Source organism: Heptranchias perlo, chromosome 28 (genome assembly GCF_035084215.1).
Source record: "Heptranchias perlo isolate sHepPer1 chromosome 28, sHepPer1.hap1, whole genome shotgun sequence".
NCBI lineage: Eukaryota > Metazoa > Chordata > Chondrichthyes > Hexanchiformes > Hexanchidae > Heptranchias > Heptranchias perlo.
The window spans coordinates 32,111,146-32,130,404 of NC_090352.1; the positions used below are offsets into that span (position 1 = coordinate 32,111,146).

The following is a 19,259-nucleotide window of genomic DNA, read 5'->3' on the forward strand; positions in this document are numbered from 1 at the left end:
AATCCCCAACATCTTTGAAAAGATTAGTTGTTGTAGGCAATTTTTCGAGAGAGGCTTTGTACTCTTTGGATATTGATATACCCGTTCACATACTTAGTATATCATAATACTATTACTGTGAATACTCAATCCGGACAGGACCAAAGACTTTCCTTTAAACTAGAAATCACTAATTAGAATTTAAAAATCTTGTTTCTTGCCCAGAGAGACCAAATACCATATTTCAGCATCTGCATTAAATAACGTCCACCATCTTATATGCTGATAAATCCATTGAAGAAGTTTCATCCAGCGCACATACTGATAACTATTATAATTGCATATGAAGGTCTTACAGATGATCACCTCAGGGGTTAAGGATAAATGTGTTAAAGTGCAGAACAGAAGTTTATCTTATGCAACCATAACCTTGGCTATTGGATACATAATATGAAAGATTTTGTGAAATGTGAAGCAACACACTTGAAGGAAACTACTATCCAATCATCGTGCTGCTGCATTTCTGTTCAAATCCAACTAAGAAAATCCATCTATGGCCCTCAAGTAGCACTCTACTTATGAAGGTGCCCAGGGTAGACGCGGTCATTTCTGGCCTGGGTAATATTTTGAAAAGGGGTCAGACTTTCCCAACGATTCTCAGTGTCCTTTATTTGTACTTCGGGTGCCAGCTGGGCATGTAGCCCAAACAAGTTAGTTGCAATTTGTGAATAAAGCTGCAATAACCACTTGTTTCAGAATGCTGAAATCAATTAACTAATCCAGACATTATATTCATGAAAGGGAAAGGACAAATTACAGTTTATTTTTGCACTATGTAGACCAGAGGACTTGGGTTCAAACCCTCACTTCTTATAGCACACACCCAAATAGCTCATGTAGAGCTTATCTGAGATGGTCAGGCAGAGCAGAGAAATGGTGTTGAGCCAAACAGTCAATCGAGTTAAAATAGTCAAGGGAGGGTGCTATGCACCAGTCGACTTTTGAAGGGTGGGATGCAAGGATAAAGGTTATAAAATGCAAGGAATAAAATAACTTACAATTTTTAAAAATGGACAAAGATGGGGAGGTGTCTAAATAGATATCAGGTTTATTAAATGTCAGGGCACAAAAAACATTTCTTTCAACTGTAATTCTTTCCTCCCCCTCCCCAACTCTCTTCCTTTACCTTCTTTTCCTGAAGATGGTGACTCACAATAGGGCACAGTTCCATGGTTGTTAACATCCCTCCAGTATTTCCCCAACTGGTCATTTTTTGTCAAATAAGCCTCAACAGCGAGCAAAGTATTGAACTATAGGGGCACCACAGCTGAGCCAGAGGCTGTCCTTACTCAATACCACACATGGGAGTTAATTTTCATATGTGGTGCATATCGAGCAGGCAGTGGGCAGACCAATTGCGATGGCCGCCCAATGGCACCAGCGGGAGGCCTGAACCATTTTCATGGTTGGGCCTCATTTTAATATTCACTGTGAGCTGCCAGCATATTTGGGGCGCTGCCAGGCAGCTCGCCAACAAGGGAAGGGGGAGAATCAGGTCGCTCCTCATGGTGCTGATCAAGTTAGGGGCCACAGTGGGTTCATTAGCAGGTGGGACAATTACCTTTAATGTTTTCAGACTGGCCTCCAGCAGTCCCTTTAAGGACCACTGTTTAAGCTGCTCTACCTAGAGGTCCAATGGGTGGGGCTTAAGCAGTACCCAGTGGAATGCCAAACTGGCATCAGGGTCCTAATTACATCACAGAACCCCGGATTTCTTAAGTTAATGAAGGTTTTGCCTGTTTCCAGTGGGAAGCCTGGCTGCCTATTTTCCATGATGTGGAGATGCCGGTGATGGACTGGGGTTGACAATTGTAAACAATTTTACAACACCAAGTTATAGTCCAGCAATTTTATTTGAAATTCACAAGCTTTCGGAGGCTTCCTCCTTCCTCAGGTGAATGTTGTGGAAAATGTTTTCCACAACATTCACCTGAGGAAGGAGGAAGCCTCCGAAAGCTTGTGAATTTCAAATAAAATTGCTGGACTATAACTTGGTGTTGTAAAATTGTTTACAATTGCCTATTTTCCAGACAGGAAGCCAGGGGCAATAAGGTGGTAACTTTTTTTTTAGCGATTTTGATCTCACTATTTCCCCATTCCTATTGAAAAACAGGATGGTAAAGGGATCAAAATACCCATGGACACTTTTCAGAAGGGTTCATGAGACAGCAACTAAGAGCAAGAAACTTAGTTGATTTTTCCCCTGCTCAGCCCAAGGACATTAGCACAATTATAGCACGGCACTGCAGCCCTAGCTGAGATCAGCTAATTAAGTAGCGGTTTGAAACAGATCTTCCTAACATGTAAAGCTCAATACCCTAGTCAGTTTACCTACAGAGCTACTGAGGGGAGCTGCATTAACAAAAGTTATCCCCAAATGTAACTTGTACTTTAGCATGAGTAGCAACGTAAATTAAAACGAATTGCTGAAATCTCTCAAGTCCAATTCATATAGTCTGTACAAGGATTAAGACACCTCTACTGACAGCTTTTAATACAAGAACAGCCATGTTCTTCCATTTAGAATCCCCAGAGGACAGAGTCACAAGGGCTTTCAAAAAAAAAGGAACATGCACATCCCATTAATCTCAGTGAAATAGGTGGGTGTGTGAATAATGAAGACTGAATGGGTAAGCCAAGAAAATCTTTAAAATAAAAAAAGGAAAAACTGCAAATCTCAAACAAATACAGAAAATACTCAAAATACAAAGATCAGTCAGCATCTCAAAGGCAAGTTATGATGTTTTGCGTGCACATCCTTCAATATTCTCAACGAATATACATTCCATTGAGAAATAAAAATTCCATGGGAAAAGAGATTCATCCATGGCCAACTAAAGAAGTTGAAGATAGTATTAGATTGAAAGAAGAGGCCTATAATGTTGCCATAAAGAGTAGTAAGCCTGAGGATTGGGAGAGTTTTAGAAACCAAAGGATGACCAAAAAATTGATTAAAAAGGGAAAAAATAGAATATGGAAGTAAACTAGCAAGAAATATTTACATATAATGTAGAAGAGACTGTGCCATGGACAATAAACAGAATATACTAGTTTAGCAGACATACACATGAATTGCTGCCTCAAGTGTATGACCCTGTGCAGTGGTGTGGCAGGAAGTAAATGGTTGAGAGTCTCAAGTAGTGCTGTATTTGGTATACACCACTACATTAGCAGTTTGACTGGAAGATTAGGGCTGATCAAAATTACTTTTGAAGCTACATTAAGCCACATAATTACACATCAATTTCAGGTGAATTTCATAAACATAAGAGTCTAGGTTTCCCCCCCACCCCAGGAAGATCAAAAATACCTTTCCCTTATTTTGTTTTTCAACACTTAAAACACTACTTGCATTGTAAATTCTACAATAAAAGATTAAATTGTAGATATTTTTATTTTATTCTTAACCTACTTTTCCACAGCGTCCACCCTGTTTATTGGATTGTTCAACATTAGTGATAAAGGTTGAAGCACAAAGTGAAAGATCTTTCATTTTGATTTTCCTTTTAAAAAAAACATTAACATAATATTTAAAAACAAAAATGCCAACATTGGGACACTGACTTAGAAGAATATTAAGCTCAACAGCATGAGGAAGCCAAATTAACAGGCATGGTTGAAGCATCCTACATTGCCTTTAACTGAGGATTATCAACACTTAAAGGAGAACCTCTTCTAAAAATTAACAGCAGGGCACCAATAAAAATGCTAATTCTTTAACTCTCTAAAACTACCACAAAAAAGATAGTTGCTGTATGTATTTACGTACAAATATTTTATGACAAGTGAATTACAAAACAATTACAGGTGATATCAGCTTGTTACTGATGCCCAGATTTGAATATTTGGAATTTTTATACCACTCTTAAAAAGTGTTATACAGATCATGAGTATCCTTTAACACCTGTGGTTATACTTGTACTGTACTGAAGAATATTTGATACAAAAATGTTAAACAGGGAAAGAAGTAGTATAAATCAAGTCAATTTCTAGTTTTCAGCAATACAGATCATGCAGTGTTCACTTTCTTATAAAAACTTTTTTTGAAATGCTCCATAACCAGTTTTATTCATGTTTTCTAAGGGGAACTAAACAACATAGGCATACCATATTATTTACCAAAGCAGTCATCCCTAAAAACATCTGGATACACTCAATTTCTCTTAAGCCTTAAAAAATGGTTTAGATTGTACTCAACAGGGTAGAGTTCAACATTTTAGTGTCTCAAAAAATTGTGTGGCTGATACGTTGAAGATAAATCAGAGCAGCACTAAACAGGATTTAAAAAGAAAACCACCATCACAATATAGGGAACCACTGGGCAGCATCAACACAAGATTAATGCACATCTCATTTTTAGACAGCAGTTGTCTGACACCCAAATAGTACATTATAATGAGATTCTACAGCCTTTGGAATTTTCCAAAATTTCATCTTGCTGTTCAGTTAAAAATCATGTTTTTCCTTACAGTTGAGATTATTGCAACAAATGCAAATGAGACTACTTGAGTATGTTTGCATATTAAAAAGGTGAAACTGCCTTTATGTTCCAGTGCCACTGCTTGAAGCAGTCCTGACTTCATACAGAGTGCAGTAAAGCAAATGAGGCAACTTGGATACCAGCAGCAAATGTTTAAACTGTGTATTCACAATCTTGCACACATACAGCTGTTTGACTGTCACTGCTATTACTATGAATTTGCCTGAGGAAGGAGAAAATCTCCGAAAGCTTGTGAATTTAAAATAAAATTGCTGGACTATAACTTGGTGTTGTAAAATTGTTTACAATTGTCAACCCCAGTCCATCACCGGCATCTCCACATTATGAATTCTACCTCAGGGCAAATGTGATGGGACTCCAGAGACAAGATAAACAGGACCACTTGTGTGTGAAACAGTCCTGTGTAACATTTTATTACTATTAACTGCGTGACTGGTAGCCCACTAGTAAAGTTGTTCATGGGTTTTGGTAGCTACAATAAAATACTGGACTCTCCGAACAAAACTGTTTAAATCCCGCTCTCAGACATTCAAATTTCAGCTTCCCTGGAGAGTGTGTGTTGGCTGAGTCCTCCTTGGAAAAAAGGGAAACTGTCTCCTCACACAGAACAAGCCCACCCCCCAGTGGGCCAATCAAGGAGAAGCAGTACCACAATACAGAGGCACACACACTACATTCAGACTCATTTTAGATTAGTCAGTCTCAACTGGGGATACTCAGTCCAATCGTACACTGCAGCATCAGCATGAAGCAGTTTTGCTTTTCCTAGAGGCTGTAGTTATAGTCTAAATGAGGTTGGAATCTCGAGCTTTACCTGACACTGGTGCAAAGAGGAGTGAGACTCCATCCTGTACCCCATACCTCGATTTGAATTTGGTTCAGATCAAATACTATTTAAACAAACAACTTTACACCAATGTTAAATTTGTTTGAAAGCATTGTCAGATGCTTAAATGCTGACCGCCAGTTGCTTAAATGATCAGGTGTCAACCATTCACCTCCTGCAATGCCAGCAGAAACAACAAATTGCAAAGAAACAGGGGAAAAACAGGCCGAGTCAAACAATAGATGAACAGAGACTCAACAATGCACAACTATCTGCAATGAAAAGACTTGACGTTAGGATGACATCTAATCCATCCTCAATTCTACAAGAGTTGGCTATCCATTATTTTGCCAAAAGGGTAAAACCAAGAGGACTGCTGCTTGAAAACAGCCAAAACACTACCTTTTACAATATTTTTCAAATAGGAAACAGTGCCTATTCATGCATTTCTAGTGTAGTCAAATAGTATCAAAATCTGATCAGCTAAAAGGTTAACATTTAGTTAATGTATTTTAGCTTTTTGCCTCCAATATTGAAATGCTATTGTTGCAGAAACCGTGAACACAAAACTGTTTTTGAATTCTACAATGCAAATGCCATTATAGACGGGAAGCTCCTATTGCAAATAGTTCCTTTACTATAAGTAATCAAAATGGACAATGTTAGCTACAAGTAGTGATGACCTAATTACACAAATTAAAATCAATGATCTGGTAATATTTTTACATTCACACTGTAAGTGCCAGGTAGTAATCATTGCTTAAAAGAGAAAGCCCAGCCATCTAATCCTGATCTTCAAATGGCACCAATATCTTAGGGTCACCATTGACCAAAAGCTTAAATGGACCAGTTATATTAGCGCTGTGGCTACAAGTGCTGGGCAGAGGCTGGATACTCAGTGATGAGGGGCTCACCTGTTGACCCTCCATCTACAAGGTTCAAGTCAGGAGCGTGATAGAATATTTGCCATTCACCTAGATGGGTGCAGCAACAATACTCAAAAAGGTTGACATCATCCAGAACAGAGCAGTTTACTTAACTGGCGTCCCTGCCATTGAGCTGGATATTTACCCCTTCATCAGCAAAATTCTTCTTTTGGCAGCATTATGTACAATTTACATGATGCACCTCAATATTGCACCAAGATTACTTTGACAGTACCTCCTACCCCTGTGACCTCTACCACCAAGAAGGACAACAGCAGTAATGTCGTGGGAACACCACCTTCAAGCATCCCTCCAAATCACAACATTCTGACTTGGATATAAATAGCTGACTCTTCATAGTCACTGGTTCAAAATCCTGGAATTCACTACCCAATAACATCATGAGAGCACCATCAACACAAGGATTACATAGGTTCAAAGAGAAAGCCCTTCTCAGCGCAACTAGGGAAGCGCAATAAAATGCAGCCTCACCAGGAACCCCAAGATCCCAAGAACAAATAATAAAAAAGGATTAGTGGTGCAATGAACCTGAGCTTGATCGACTCCAAGAGACTGAGAGGAAAGCCTTCCCTTTCTTCAACGACGACTGACATTGACAACTCATTTCCAAGTGCAAGTGGCTCCAGGGCAAAAGCTTATTCATAGTTCAGCACTAATGTCTTTCCCTCATACCACAAGGGTAACTGGTGTTAGAAGAGGAAAAAGTTCACATGGGTGCAGTACAGTGGGCTCTCAGCTTGTGGTTAATGATCCTTATTGGTGCAATGTAGAGCCAGCTTACATCCAACCATATGTTGACACTAGGCACAAAAATAAAGGAACAATTTTCAATTCCTATCTAGGCATCACTCACTTTAAAAAGCATCAATTCCACACAAAATATACCTGGCAATATTATAAAGCTGGACATGTCAGCAAAAACAGTAAATGGTTTATCAGCTCAAGACAAATATAATGGTGATTTAAACCTTAGTCTACAGAGTATTTTTCCACCAAAAGAAATTCAGAACAGAAATGCATGCATCATGGAATGAAAGATTCCCTGCATGCAACGGAAAACAGACAGATGCGAATCGCCATTTGGTTCTTACACATAAATAACTAATGCTCACATTGACAGTGAACTACCCACCTTACTTCTCAAGGGCAGAAAACAGATTAATGGAGTGAACATACCTTCAAAAGAAAACATCCTCAATTTTTTTTTACATAGTGAATCCTGCAATTCAAGCAATACAGAATGGATATCAAAGCATCTTGCTACTCAAGTGAAACTTTGTGCAGCTGGCCAATTAAGTTTAACCTGATGCATGGAATAAATTATTTTCATGATGCTGTTCTCCCTCCTCTCCCCCTTTCGTATTTCAGGTTACTTACATTATCATGTTTGAAGAAGCAGAGCATCTTCAGCTCACGGAAGACCCTCTTACAGGAAACTAGATTCTGGAAGACGTTGGGCATCTTTTTGAGTGCAACTCTCTTTCCATCCCTAGGATCTGTAACTGACCTGCATTAGAAAATAAAAGTCATTAAGTATCCTGAAAGCACAGAAATAGTGCAGTCTTTCTGAACCACATTGTAATACTGTTGTTTGTTAACCCCACTGTATTAACAAGCAGAAATAAACGTAAAACTCTCATACAAAATATTTACATTTGTACCAAACTAGTTTTGGATCCTTAAGAAAAAAGTTGTGAAATCAGCCATGCTGTCTTAATCTTTTTCCTCATTGCCTTGACCCCATTTTTTGTGCTTATTCTGTAGTCTAAGAATCTAACTGTGAATTTTACCCTGAAGTCTTAAAACTTTGTACTTGCCTTACCACTGTCACCAACTTTAATCAGGCTGTAGCACTACCGTAATTAATTTTGCCAAGTAGTATTAAGTATCTACAATGAACAGCATAGCAATGGGAGAATCCAATACTGATTACTCAGGCTCATTGGATAGAACCTGGCTCAGCTAGGAGCAATTTTGCTTCCAAGACAGAAGGTTGCGAGTCGAAGCTCCACTCCAGGACTTGCTGGCTGACACCCCATTGCAATATTAAAGGGAATGCTGCATTGTCAGAGATGCTGGCTTTCAGATAAGACATTAAACAAAGGTCCTATTTATCTGTTACAGTAGTTCAGGTGAACATTAAATATTCCATGGTGCTATTCAAAGAGCAAGAGGTTTGCCTGGACAACCATCAATGATTAACTGGTCATTCATCTGACATTTTTGGGCTCTTGTTATGTGCAAAATGGCAGCCATATTTGTTGCTATAATAAACAAGTCATTGCATTTCTGAGACAAAGTGCTATTTAACTATAACTCCATTACTATCACATTTTGGAACGTTGATTTTCACGTTCTAGCATACTATTATATATGTTAACTACAGAAATGAAATACAGTAATTGAAAAAAATTCCTGCAATTAAAAATGACGCAAAAACATTTAACATGACAACTTAATCCAGAAATTTTGTTGACCCACTGCACCCAAAAATTGAAATCCAGAAAAGATTCTTTCTGGTATTTACAGCTCAAGGACAACTTGTTTTATTCTAAGGACCAAATTATTTTTGGTTAAAAAACTCTACTCCATTATATCTGTGAGTGAACACAAAACTAATTTTCATCAAGAATACAGATGAAAGTTGATGTATAAACCAGACTGTATTTCACTTTTTAAACTGTCTAGTATCCAACAACATATTCACAATAAAAATAGAAATCACTTCCCCTGATGGCTCAGTTAGCAAATTCAGCATGTAGCTGAGGTTTGATTCCTGGTCTATATATATTAGCTGTTATCTGCTGGGGTGACTGGATGGGAGCTACAACTGGTTCCAATGTTCCTGGGCTAGGGATGGGGAGACAATCAGGACAGTTGCTGGAAAGGTACACTTCAGGTGAGGACAGGATCAGGATCAAGATCCCCACAATGCAATTGCCTGTAAATACTCCCTACTTATGCTCATAAATGAAGAATCGATCATGGCTGAGGTAACAGTGCTCAACAACCACGGGATCATACCCAAACAGAAGACAGTCGTCCCCTTCAAGAAAGCAGGGAGAAAATTGCCAAAAAGAAATACTAGAGATCATGATCATTTATCAGAAATAGGGAACGGTAGTCTAGTAAATGCTGGTTTTGGTATTGGACTAGCAACCCAGAAGCTAAGTGTTCAAATCCCACAAGGCAAGTTGCGATATTGAATTAAATAAATCTGGTAATTTGTGGGCTAGCTAACCATGAACGCTTTCTTCCATTAAAAACTCAACTGGTTCACTAATGTCCTTCAGGAAGAGTGCCTGATATTTCACCAAGCCAATTGAGCAAGGCTAAAGTAAAACCAGTAAAATTATTGCAAGTAAGGGCAATCATAAATCGGAGTCACACAACTATGCGAAGGGTAGAGTTATCAACTTTTAAAAAAAATTCGGGATTAAAGAGCACAAGATCTATCTACCCGAACTGCTGTGAAGCTGTTGATAGTGCCAAAAAACATTCACAATTATAACCCTCAGGATGATGCTCAGTTTAGTGGCACTGAAGGCTGTTTAAAAACAGATGGCTACAATGTGTACTCTTCGGTTAGTTGAAAGTAAAAGTACAATCCCACAGTCAGTAACCAATAGACGCACACAGAGCATGTACTAAAACTATAGGCTTGAAATTTAACCAGTTAATTGTAGGTTAACACTAAAGGTTAATCAATTTCTACAAAACAATTCTGTAAAAAATGTGCAGAGAACCTTCAACAAAATACTTTGAAGTTTACAAAGCCTTTTGAAGTTTCAAGAAAATATAGCCAAGGATGTAATCCTAAAATATCTTTAAATCAGCTCTCTCACTAATACCACTCCTTGCCGCAAAAATGGGAGTGCTCTATCAGTCCGGAGTGCGATGGAATACTCTCCACTTGCCTGGATGAGTGCAGCTCCAATAACACTCAAGAAGCTCAACACCATCCAGGACAAAACAACCCGCTTGATTGGCACCCCATCCATAACTCCCTTCACCACCAGCTCACCAGTGTGTACCATCTACAGGATGCTCTGTAGCAACTCGCCAAGGCTTCTTCGACAGCACTTCCCAAACCCGCGGCCTCTACCATCTTGAAGGACACGGGCAGCAGGCACATGGGAACACCACCACTTGCACATTCCCCTCCAAGTCTCACATCATCCAGACTTGGAAATATATCGCCGTTCCTTCATCAAAATCCTGGAACTCCCTACCTAACTGCACTGTGGGAGAACCTGCACCACATGGACTGCAGTGGTTCAAGAAGGCGGCTCATCACCACCTTCTCAAGAGCAATTAGGGATGGGCAATAAATGTTGGCCTTGCCAGCGACATCCATATCCCATGAACAAATAAAAAAAGTGCACTGTACTTTGATGCAGCCACTGAAACTAAATAGGTGGTAAGGAGCAGAGATGCATATCAAATGCCTACCATTCCATAGATAAAAATGCATATTTTAACAGATTACATAATGAACAGATCCTCATTGACTGCAATAATCAATTAAAGGATTCAGATGGCTTCCTAAGCTACAAAAAGAACTATTTACATCCTTAGAAATAATATACTATAATAAAAACAGAAAAACTCAGCAGGTCAGACAGCATCTGTGGAGAAATTAAACTTTTCAGGTTGATTATCTTTCATCAGAACGGGAAGAAGTTGGAGTTTTAACAGTTATAAGCAAGTATAGAGGCAGGGAAAGAAAGGGGTGGGAGGAAAGAACAAAAGGGAAGGTCTGTGATAGGGTGGACGGCAGGAGATATTAAATGACAAATGGTATGATGGTGCAAGTAAAGAAACAAAAGATGGGTCTAGCGGAGCTGTAAATGACAACAGCAGAACCATTACCAGCACCTGCTGTCTGAAAAAATGAGTACCACGGTTAGGATCTGAAGTTGTTGAAATCGATATTGAGTCTATACAGTTGTAAAGTGCTCAAAAGTTGAGGTGCTGTTCCTCGAGCTTCCACTGAGCTGAGGACAGAGGCTGAGGACAGAGAGATCAGAGTGGAAGTGGGACAGAGAATTAAAATGGCAAGCGACCGGAAGCACAGGGTCTTGGTTGTCCCCCCACCGTGTATCACTCCCTCCCCCTCCCCCCCCAATTGTGTATCACCCCCCTCCTCCCTCCCCGTGTACCACTCCCCACCGTGTATCACTCCCCTCCCCCCGCCACCGTGTATCACTCCCCTCCCCCCGCCACCGTGTATCACTCCCCTCCCCCCCACCGTGTATCAGTTCCCCCCCCACCGTGTATCACTCCCCTCCCCCCCCCCACCGTGTATCACTCCCCCCTCCCCCCCCCCCCACCGTGTATCACTCCCCCCTCCCCCCCCCCCCACCGTGTATCACTCCCCCCTCCCCCCCCCCCCACCGTGTATCACTCCCCCCTCCCCCCCCCCCACCGTGTATCACTCCCCCCCCTCCCCCCCCCCACCGTGTATCACTCCCCCCTCCCCCCCCCCCCACCGTGTATCACTCCCCCCTCCCCCCCCCCCCACCGTGTATCACTCCCCCCTCCCCCCCCCCCACCGTGTATCACTCCCCCCTCCCCCCCCCCCCACCGTGTATCACTCCCCCCTCCCCCCCCCCACCGTGTATCACTCCCCCCTCCCCCCCCCCAATCACTCCCCCCTCCCCCCCCCACCGTGTATCACTCCCCCCCCCACCGTGTATCACTCCCCCCCCCCCCCCACATCACTCCCCCCCCCCCCACCGTGTATCACTCCCCCCCCACCGTGTATCACTCCCCTCCCACCGTGTATCACTCCCCTCCCACCGTGTATCACTCCCCCCTCCCCGTGTATCACTCCCCCCTCCCCGTGTATCACTCCCCCCTCCCCGTGTATCACTCCCCCCTCCCCGTGTATCACTCCCCCCTCCCCGTGTATCACTCCCCCCTCCCCCCAGACCGTGTATCAGTCCCCTCCTCCCTCCCCGTGTATCACTCCCCTATGTATCACTCCCCTCCCCTATGTATCACTCCCCTCCCATGTATCACTCCCCTTCCCCCCCCCACCGTGTATCACTCCCCTCCCCCCCACCGTGTATCACTCCCCTCCCCCCCCGTGTATCACTCCCCTCCCCCCCCCGTGTATCACTCCCCTCCCCTCGTGTATCACTCCCCTCCCCCCCCAGTATCACTCCCCTCCCCCCCCACCGTGTATCACTCCCCTCCTCCCTCCCCCCTCCCCGTGTATCACTCCCCTCCTCCCCCCAGACCGTGTATCAGTCCCCTCCTCCCTCCCCGTGTATCACTCCCCTATGTATCACTCCCCTCCCCTATGTATCACTCCCCTCCCATGTATCACTCCCCTTTCCCCCCCCCCCACCCATGTATCACTCCCCTTCTCCCCCCCCCCCCACCCAGTGTATCACTCTCCTCCTCCCTCCCCCCGTGTATCACTCCCCTTCCCCCCCCCCCCACCCAGTGTATCACTCTCCTCCTCCCTCCCCCCGTGTATCACTCCCCTTCCCCCCATGTATACTAGTTGATCGTCTGTGGCATTACTTGTAGCCAAATAAGGCTTAATGTGCACATAGCATGAATCTGTGCCCAAATGTTGCCCTGGAACCCACAAAGAGTGGGTCTAAATACAGGCCCAAGGAGGCAGGGAAGTTTTGCAGGATGAAGCTAGCTAGGCCAGGAAGGCAGGCAGATTGGGTGCTAACAGCTGGGGCGGTGTGGATATTGGCATTGCATCTGACTGGTTGCTAATCATATGACCTAATCATAATCACTCTCAAAGCCTCCCTAAAAAAAATGCAACATCCCCACCAGCACGTGGGAATCACTTGCTCTAGAACGCCCAAACTTGGCCTCCATGTGCATCACCAAGTGGAGCACATGGAGGCCAAGTGTAAGCAACGTAAAGAGCACGCAGAATCCAGAGCGTCTCACCCACCCGCCTTATTAAACACTACACCTGCGGCAGAGTCTGCGGCTCCAGGATTGGACTATTCAGCCACCACAGAACCCACCCTCCCGGAGTAGAAGCAAATCATCCTCGGCCTTGAGGAACTGCCAAAGAAGAATAATAATCATATGACCATTATCATGTGGTTAATAGAGACTGATAAGAAAGAGATGTTCCTTTCCTTCAATAAAAATTAAAATTATTACATACTGAGCTTCTGAATTCAGTTTAATTTTGTTTTCTTCTTTGCTGGCTGCAGGTCTCCTAGCAGACAAACCCACTACATGTTATGTGTAATTGATGCGTAACGACATCCACAACAAAAGGTTAGTAATTCCATCATTATGAAGCCTATCTCACAGCTGATCAACAGATAAGTCAGTACACAAGGATATAATCACTAAACACAGGACAAGGTCCAGTAGGTTCCTGCACTGCCAACTGTGGTACTGAGCAATACAGCTTATGAAAGTCCCAGAATCAATGCCTGGTGTGTAATGAGTTACCTGATCTCAGCTGAAGCAGCAGTAAGGGTTCTACAATTAACCTCAGCACCACAGGGTGTGGGAAGGCAAAGCCTAGGGGAAAAGCAGAGTTCCTTGATTCTAATTTAAGTCCAGCAACTTTAAGAAAGTGTATGAATGAACAGAATCAGAATTGGCTGTGATACTCTCTTGAAGTTTAAAAAAAATGCCAACATTCACTGCCTAGGCTCTCAAGGGTGGTCAATTGGGTGAGGTATAGAGCTAAGTGGATGCATTCAAAGTTGGGCTTCAGCTGCACAAACCAGGCACGGTCAGAAAGTATCCTGACAGTGTACTGGATCCAGGTCTAGCTATTTAAAACCTTTTGGGAAAGGGCACGACACGTGGAAGAAAGTTGTTAGAATTGGAAGACCGGATAGATGAATTTAAAAAAAAAATGTTTTGTTATTTCAATTTTTGAGGTTCTGGAATATAACTGATTAAGGGACAGAGGTCTGGATCTGCAATCTAATTGATTGAAGCACACAAGATTTTTCACAATATAGACAGATTTCTTAGAATGAGAACAAAACCCAGACCACTGAACTGTCGACTTTTTTCTACTAGCCAACAGCCTTGGGCTAATAACAAGCAACTTTTCACACTTGCATGCTATTTTATCAGTGCTGCATTAATGTATCAAAGATGTAAATGTTTTAGTAAACCCTCCATGCCTACAAAAGCTGAAGTGTCAACTAAAAGGGCATAGTGGGGTGTTAAATTAAAATAGCTGAAAAAGAACAGGTACATTTGTGTTATGGTCAGGTTTGTTTTATATTATCCATGCAGCAGCATCAAGTAATCACACTTCCATCAAATGCTATCTTAACTATCAGGAGCTGGGTCTGACAGAATTTTGCATAGTGGTTGCTACTTCCCAGTAGAAAGTTTCATTAAAGCTGGTTATCAACTTTACTTTAGCATTAGTTGAGCTGCCCCTATGACTAAGCAACAACAACTGATCACTGTTTACTGATCAGTCTCATTTTACCTCAGTATCCTGTGTTGTGTGAATTGACCCTTCATGCTTATTAAAATGTGCTGGACTCTAAGCTCAAAGTCTAATTTTGATACAAAATGTTTTGATTTTTTGGTCCATTAGCCTACTGTGGTATCAGCTGAGTCTTTCAGACCAGGTCCATGGAGTGTCTATAATTGGTGACCACATAATTTTTGCAAATTGATCTAATTCAACTCATGTACATTTCCCAATAATCCACCGCCAAAAATGCTACAACCAAAAATACATGAAAATCATCCAACACTAAAGATTCAGATTCTATATTTGTTTCTCTTGCATAAGGCAAGCTGCTTCACATTTAATGTTTGAAGAAACTTTATCGTATTACCTGGCTAAAAATTAAATATCTAGCAATAACTAAGCATGTATTCACTTGCTGTTTGACATTCATAAAATCTGTAAGATTTGGCATTATAGTTTAGGACGTGATCAGAACAATAATTAAGCTACAGCCTCATTACTCGGGGCCAGCCATTAACGTATTCTACTTTCAGTATCAAGAGCTGTTTAATATCTAGATGCAAATTAGGATCTGAAATGGGATACCAGCCCTCGTTATACTTACAAATAAAAAGTATAAACTATATTGGAACACAAAGCCCAGTTTGTAAAATAGAGAAGACAAGATCACATTTGAACTAGATGAAATTGTAATTTAAAAAAACCAAGTGATCAGTTCTCTTGTTACTTCCCTCTCTCTCTACACAAAACTAATAGGCTATGTAAATTATGTACTGTAACATCACCTAGTCCACCTCTGCACCCGTAAGTTTTCAACATTATAACATGAATTTTGGTCAGAGGACCAAACCCATAAACGTAATTTATCACTGAGGTGATTACTGGATCATTTTAGTTACCCAGACAGACACATCTAAAAAGAGAAGTATTTCACTGATTTAAAAAGGTTGTAGCACTCAATACTGGGAGGCATACAGCCATCATTACTGACATGCACCTCATTTTAATACTGTAATGTCTCTAAAAACATTGCTGTAATTTTATGGTATATTGGGTTTATACTCCAATAACTCATGGCAGCAGCTGCTTTAATTCTGCACAAACAGTACCAGTGACCAGAGATAAGGGCTGATGCCAGGAACACAGGAATGCTTTCATTTTCTTTGTTCCTAAAAAGCTCAGTGTACTGAGCTCTCCTGTTGTCGTGACAAGTTAGTTATCTCATCTACACTAGCTAATGAATCTCAGGCTTTCACTGATAATACACAGCTGCTGTTATCTACATTGAAATGACTTTCCATGTGGCTTGGCCTTTCCCCAATAGAGGCAGATTCTTTCCGCAAACAAATGCTGCACATTTTGCGGCAATAAATGAAGCTGCACTAATAGAATGAGAAAGCTGAGCTATTAGACCAGGCAAATGGGACTTTCTACATCAAAATTAAGAAAATATGTCCTTATCAAGTTTCACGCAAGTAATTGTTTTCTTAGTCATTCGGCTAAGCAAATGAGCAAATCTAGTTATATTTAATTACCTTCAAGACAAGTTGGCTAAACTGTTGCCCTAAACCAGCACCCTGTGGGGAGGAACAGATTTTATTCAATAAAGTCACCAGTGAGGTAGATTTTGGAATTAATGACAACCTGGAGAGTACCACTATTACTTGATATAATTTTGAAAGGACTTCAATTTAACCTTTGAAAACGGGTTGACTACCAATTTTGATTCAGGTACTGGAAACATTTAGCACTATGCAAACAATCCAGATTTAAGTGCTTAAATTAAGAAAACGCTGTGTACTTAATCAATCTACTAAAGGTGCTTCAACTCCTGTGTAACACATTCAAATGCATGGTTTCCTGCAAGACTGTTCTGAAAAGGAACCAAAAATAATATGGCAAGTAGTTGCATGTTACATTGATGAAAAGATGACTTTAAATATTAAAGTGACAAATCAACATAAAAGTTCTCAGGCACACGATCTAGGGGAAGTACAGAGCGAAGATGCATCCTTAGGGTTTTAAGAAAAGGGCACAGAACTTCAGTACTTAATTAGCCATTAGTGAACAACAGGTTGTCTGCCATCCAGAATGTCTGGGATGTGGGTTTGGAGATGTGGGAGGGGGAGGAGGAGGATTTGAAGGAGACCAAGGCTACACATTCACTTAATGTTTTAAATTGATTTTGTATGCATTTGTGGCTAGAACATCCATCCTCACTGTTAATACTGGTGCCTTTAGATATCAAAGAAATATAGGCCCTTCTCTAACTGTAAAGGTGACAGCTCTTGTGTCTAGTGCATTCTGAACCACCTCAAACGTGAATTCTGATTACAAATCATCCTTTGAAGTTGATCTTGGTCCACATTTTACTTCAATGTATGCTTTTCATAGCACGATTAAGCTGGAAATAGTTGATGTAGAAAAATGCATCAGTAGACCAAAATGGAAGAGTTATGATTTAAAAAATAGCAGCTATCCATTTGCCAAAATGCAGCTGCTTTAAGTTTTTTTAAAAAAAGTTGTAGTTTTCACCAATAATCCGAAACGAATTCCTAGGATCAAACGGTTAATGTAATCCTCCTCAAATTTCAACCATGTAATTAATACTCTTGGCAGCATTCCAAGCACACTATTTTCTATCATATAGTATTTTTCTAAACGAGATACTATAGATTTCTAATTTAGAACATTAAAAAGTACAATTAGTACAATGCCTAAGTGGAAGAGGTGTACATTTTCATTTTGTATAAACAGGTGCATATGTCGTTAGAGGGTTAAGCAAGGCATTCCTCAACCTCCCCAGTTAACATAACTGCATGTAATAAAAAGGGAACAAAGCCAGGAAAACTTCTTGCCAGTTGATGTGAATACCAGATTTGTCTTAAAAAGTGACTCAGTTCCAGATTGGGTTTAAACTTGTTCACTAGAACATACTTAAGTTACAAACTATAGTGAGGTTGCTGTAACAATTAAAAGCTCAAACTTGAACATTTGAAAACCTCAAAACTCTTTAAAAAAAACTGAAAACAATCCTTTCAAAACGTGCATTCAAACTAACCAATAATCCCCACTGCTAAAAAGATAAGAGCTGGGTATTCAGCAGTGAATTAGTTGATTGACATTTCTGTGACAGAACTGAAATCTGTTCTGTTTCCCAGAATAAAATTTGAACATTACATCTTTTATATGCTTTGGGTGGGCAAATTCAAGCAGATTTCTGTTAACTGCTGTCTCCATTAAGGATTTCTTTGTCCTATTGTCATTAGCAAACAGGTAAAATGAATAAGTGACTGGGGCCATCACAATAAATTGCAACAGAACTGTCCTGGCTATGGAAAACTTGACAGCCACCTTGATTTTTGAGCTACTGCTAAACAAGATGCAGATCCTTTGAATGCAATGGTTATAAGTAGACCTGCGCATTGCAGGACTTGAAACCTAACCTTGTGTGTAGTGAATGGGATGTGGCATACTGAAAGGCCAATAATCTATCCTTTTACCTCCATCGTCCAGCTGGGTGGGACTGCCCTCACCTGGCTCAATTCCTGCCTATCCAGTCGTGGCCACAGAATCACCTGCAAAGGCTTCCGTTCCCACTCCCACCCCGTTACCTCCGGAGTCCCTTGCCCCCCTCCTATTTAAGAACGTAAGAATAGGAGTAGGCCATACGGCCCCTTAAGCCTGCTCTGCCATTCGATAAGATCATGGCTGATCTTCAACCTCAACTCCACTTTCCCACCCGATCCCCATATTCCTTGATTTCCCTCGAGTCCAAAAATCTATCGATCTCGAGCCGTGAACATACTCATTGACTCAGCATCCACAGCTCTTTGGGGTTGAGAATTCCAAAGATTCATAACCCTGAGTGAAGAAATTCCTCATCTCAGTCCTAAATGGCCGACCCCTTATCCTGAGACTACGTCCCCTAGTTCTAGACTCTCCAGCCAGTGGAAAATAGCCTCCCAGCCTCCACCCAGTCAAGCCCTCTCAGAATCCTGTATGTTTTAATGAGATCACCTCTCATTCTTCTAAACTCCAGACAGTATAGGCCCATTCTACTCAACCTCTCCTCATAGGACAACCCTCTCATCACAGGAATCAATCTAGTGAGCCTTGGTTGCACCGCCTCTAAGGTAGGTATATCCTTCCTTAGATAAGGAGGCCAAAACTGTACACAGTACTCCAGGTGAGGTCTCACCAATGCCCTGTACAACTGGGATAAGACTTCCTTACTCTTGTACTGCAACCCCTTGCAATAAAGGCCAACATGCCATTTGCCTTCCTAATTGCTTGCTGTACCTGCATGCTAACTTTGTGTTTCTTGTACAAGGACACCCAGATTTCTCTGAACACCAACATTTAATATTTCTCACTATTTAAAAAATATTCTGTTTTTCTATTCTTCCTACCAAAATGAATAACCACACATTTCCCCACATTATACTCCATCTGCCACCTTATTGCCCACTCACTTAACCTATCTATATCCCTTTGCAG

The 19,259-nt window shown here is 41.4% G+C and overlaps 1 protein-coding gene across 3 annotated transcripts in view; it reads right to left on the minus strand.

The window, feature by feature from the left end:
* The window catches only part of nlk2 (nemo-like kinase, type 2), a 159,019-nt gene that overhangs the window by 85,067 nt on the left and 54,693 nt on the right, over positions 1 to 19,259 (minus strand). For all 3 annotated transcript variants that reach the window (XM_068008361.1, XM_068008362.1, XM_068008363.1), the window contains exon 2: positions 7,691 to 7,820. In XM_068008361.1, the coding sequence (XP_067864462.1) occupies positions 7,691 to 7,820 (130 nt within the window). The remainder of the gene's footprint in view (positions 1 to 7,690; positions 7,821 to 19,259) is intronic.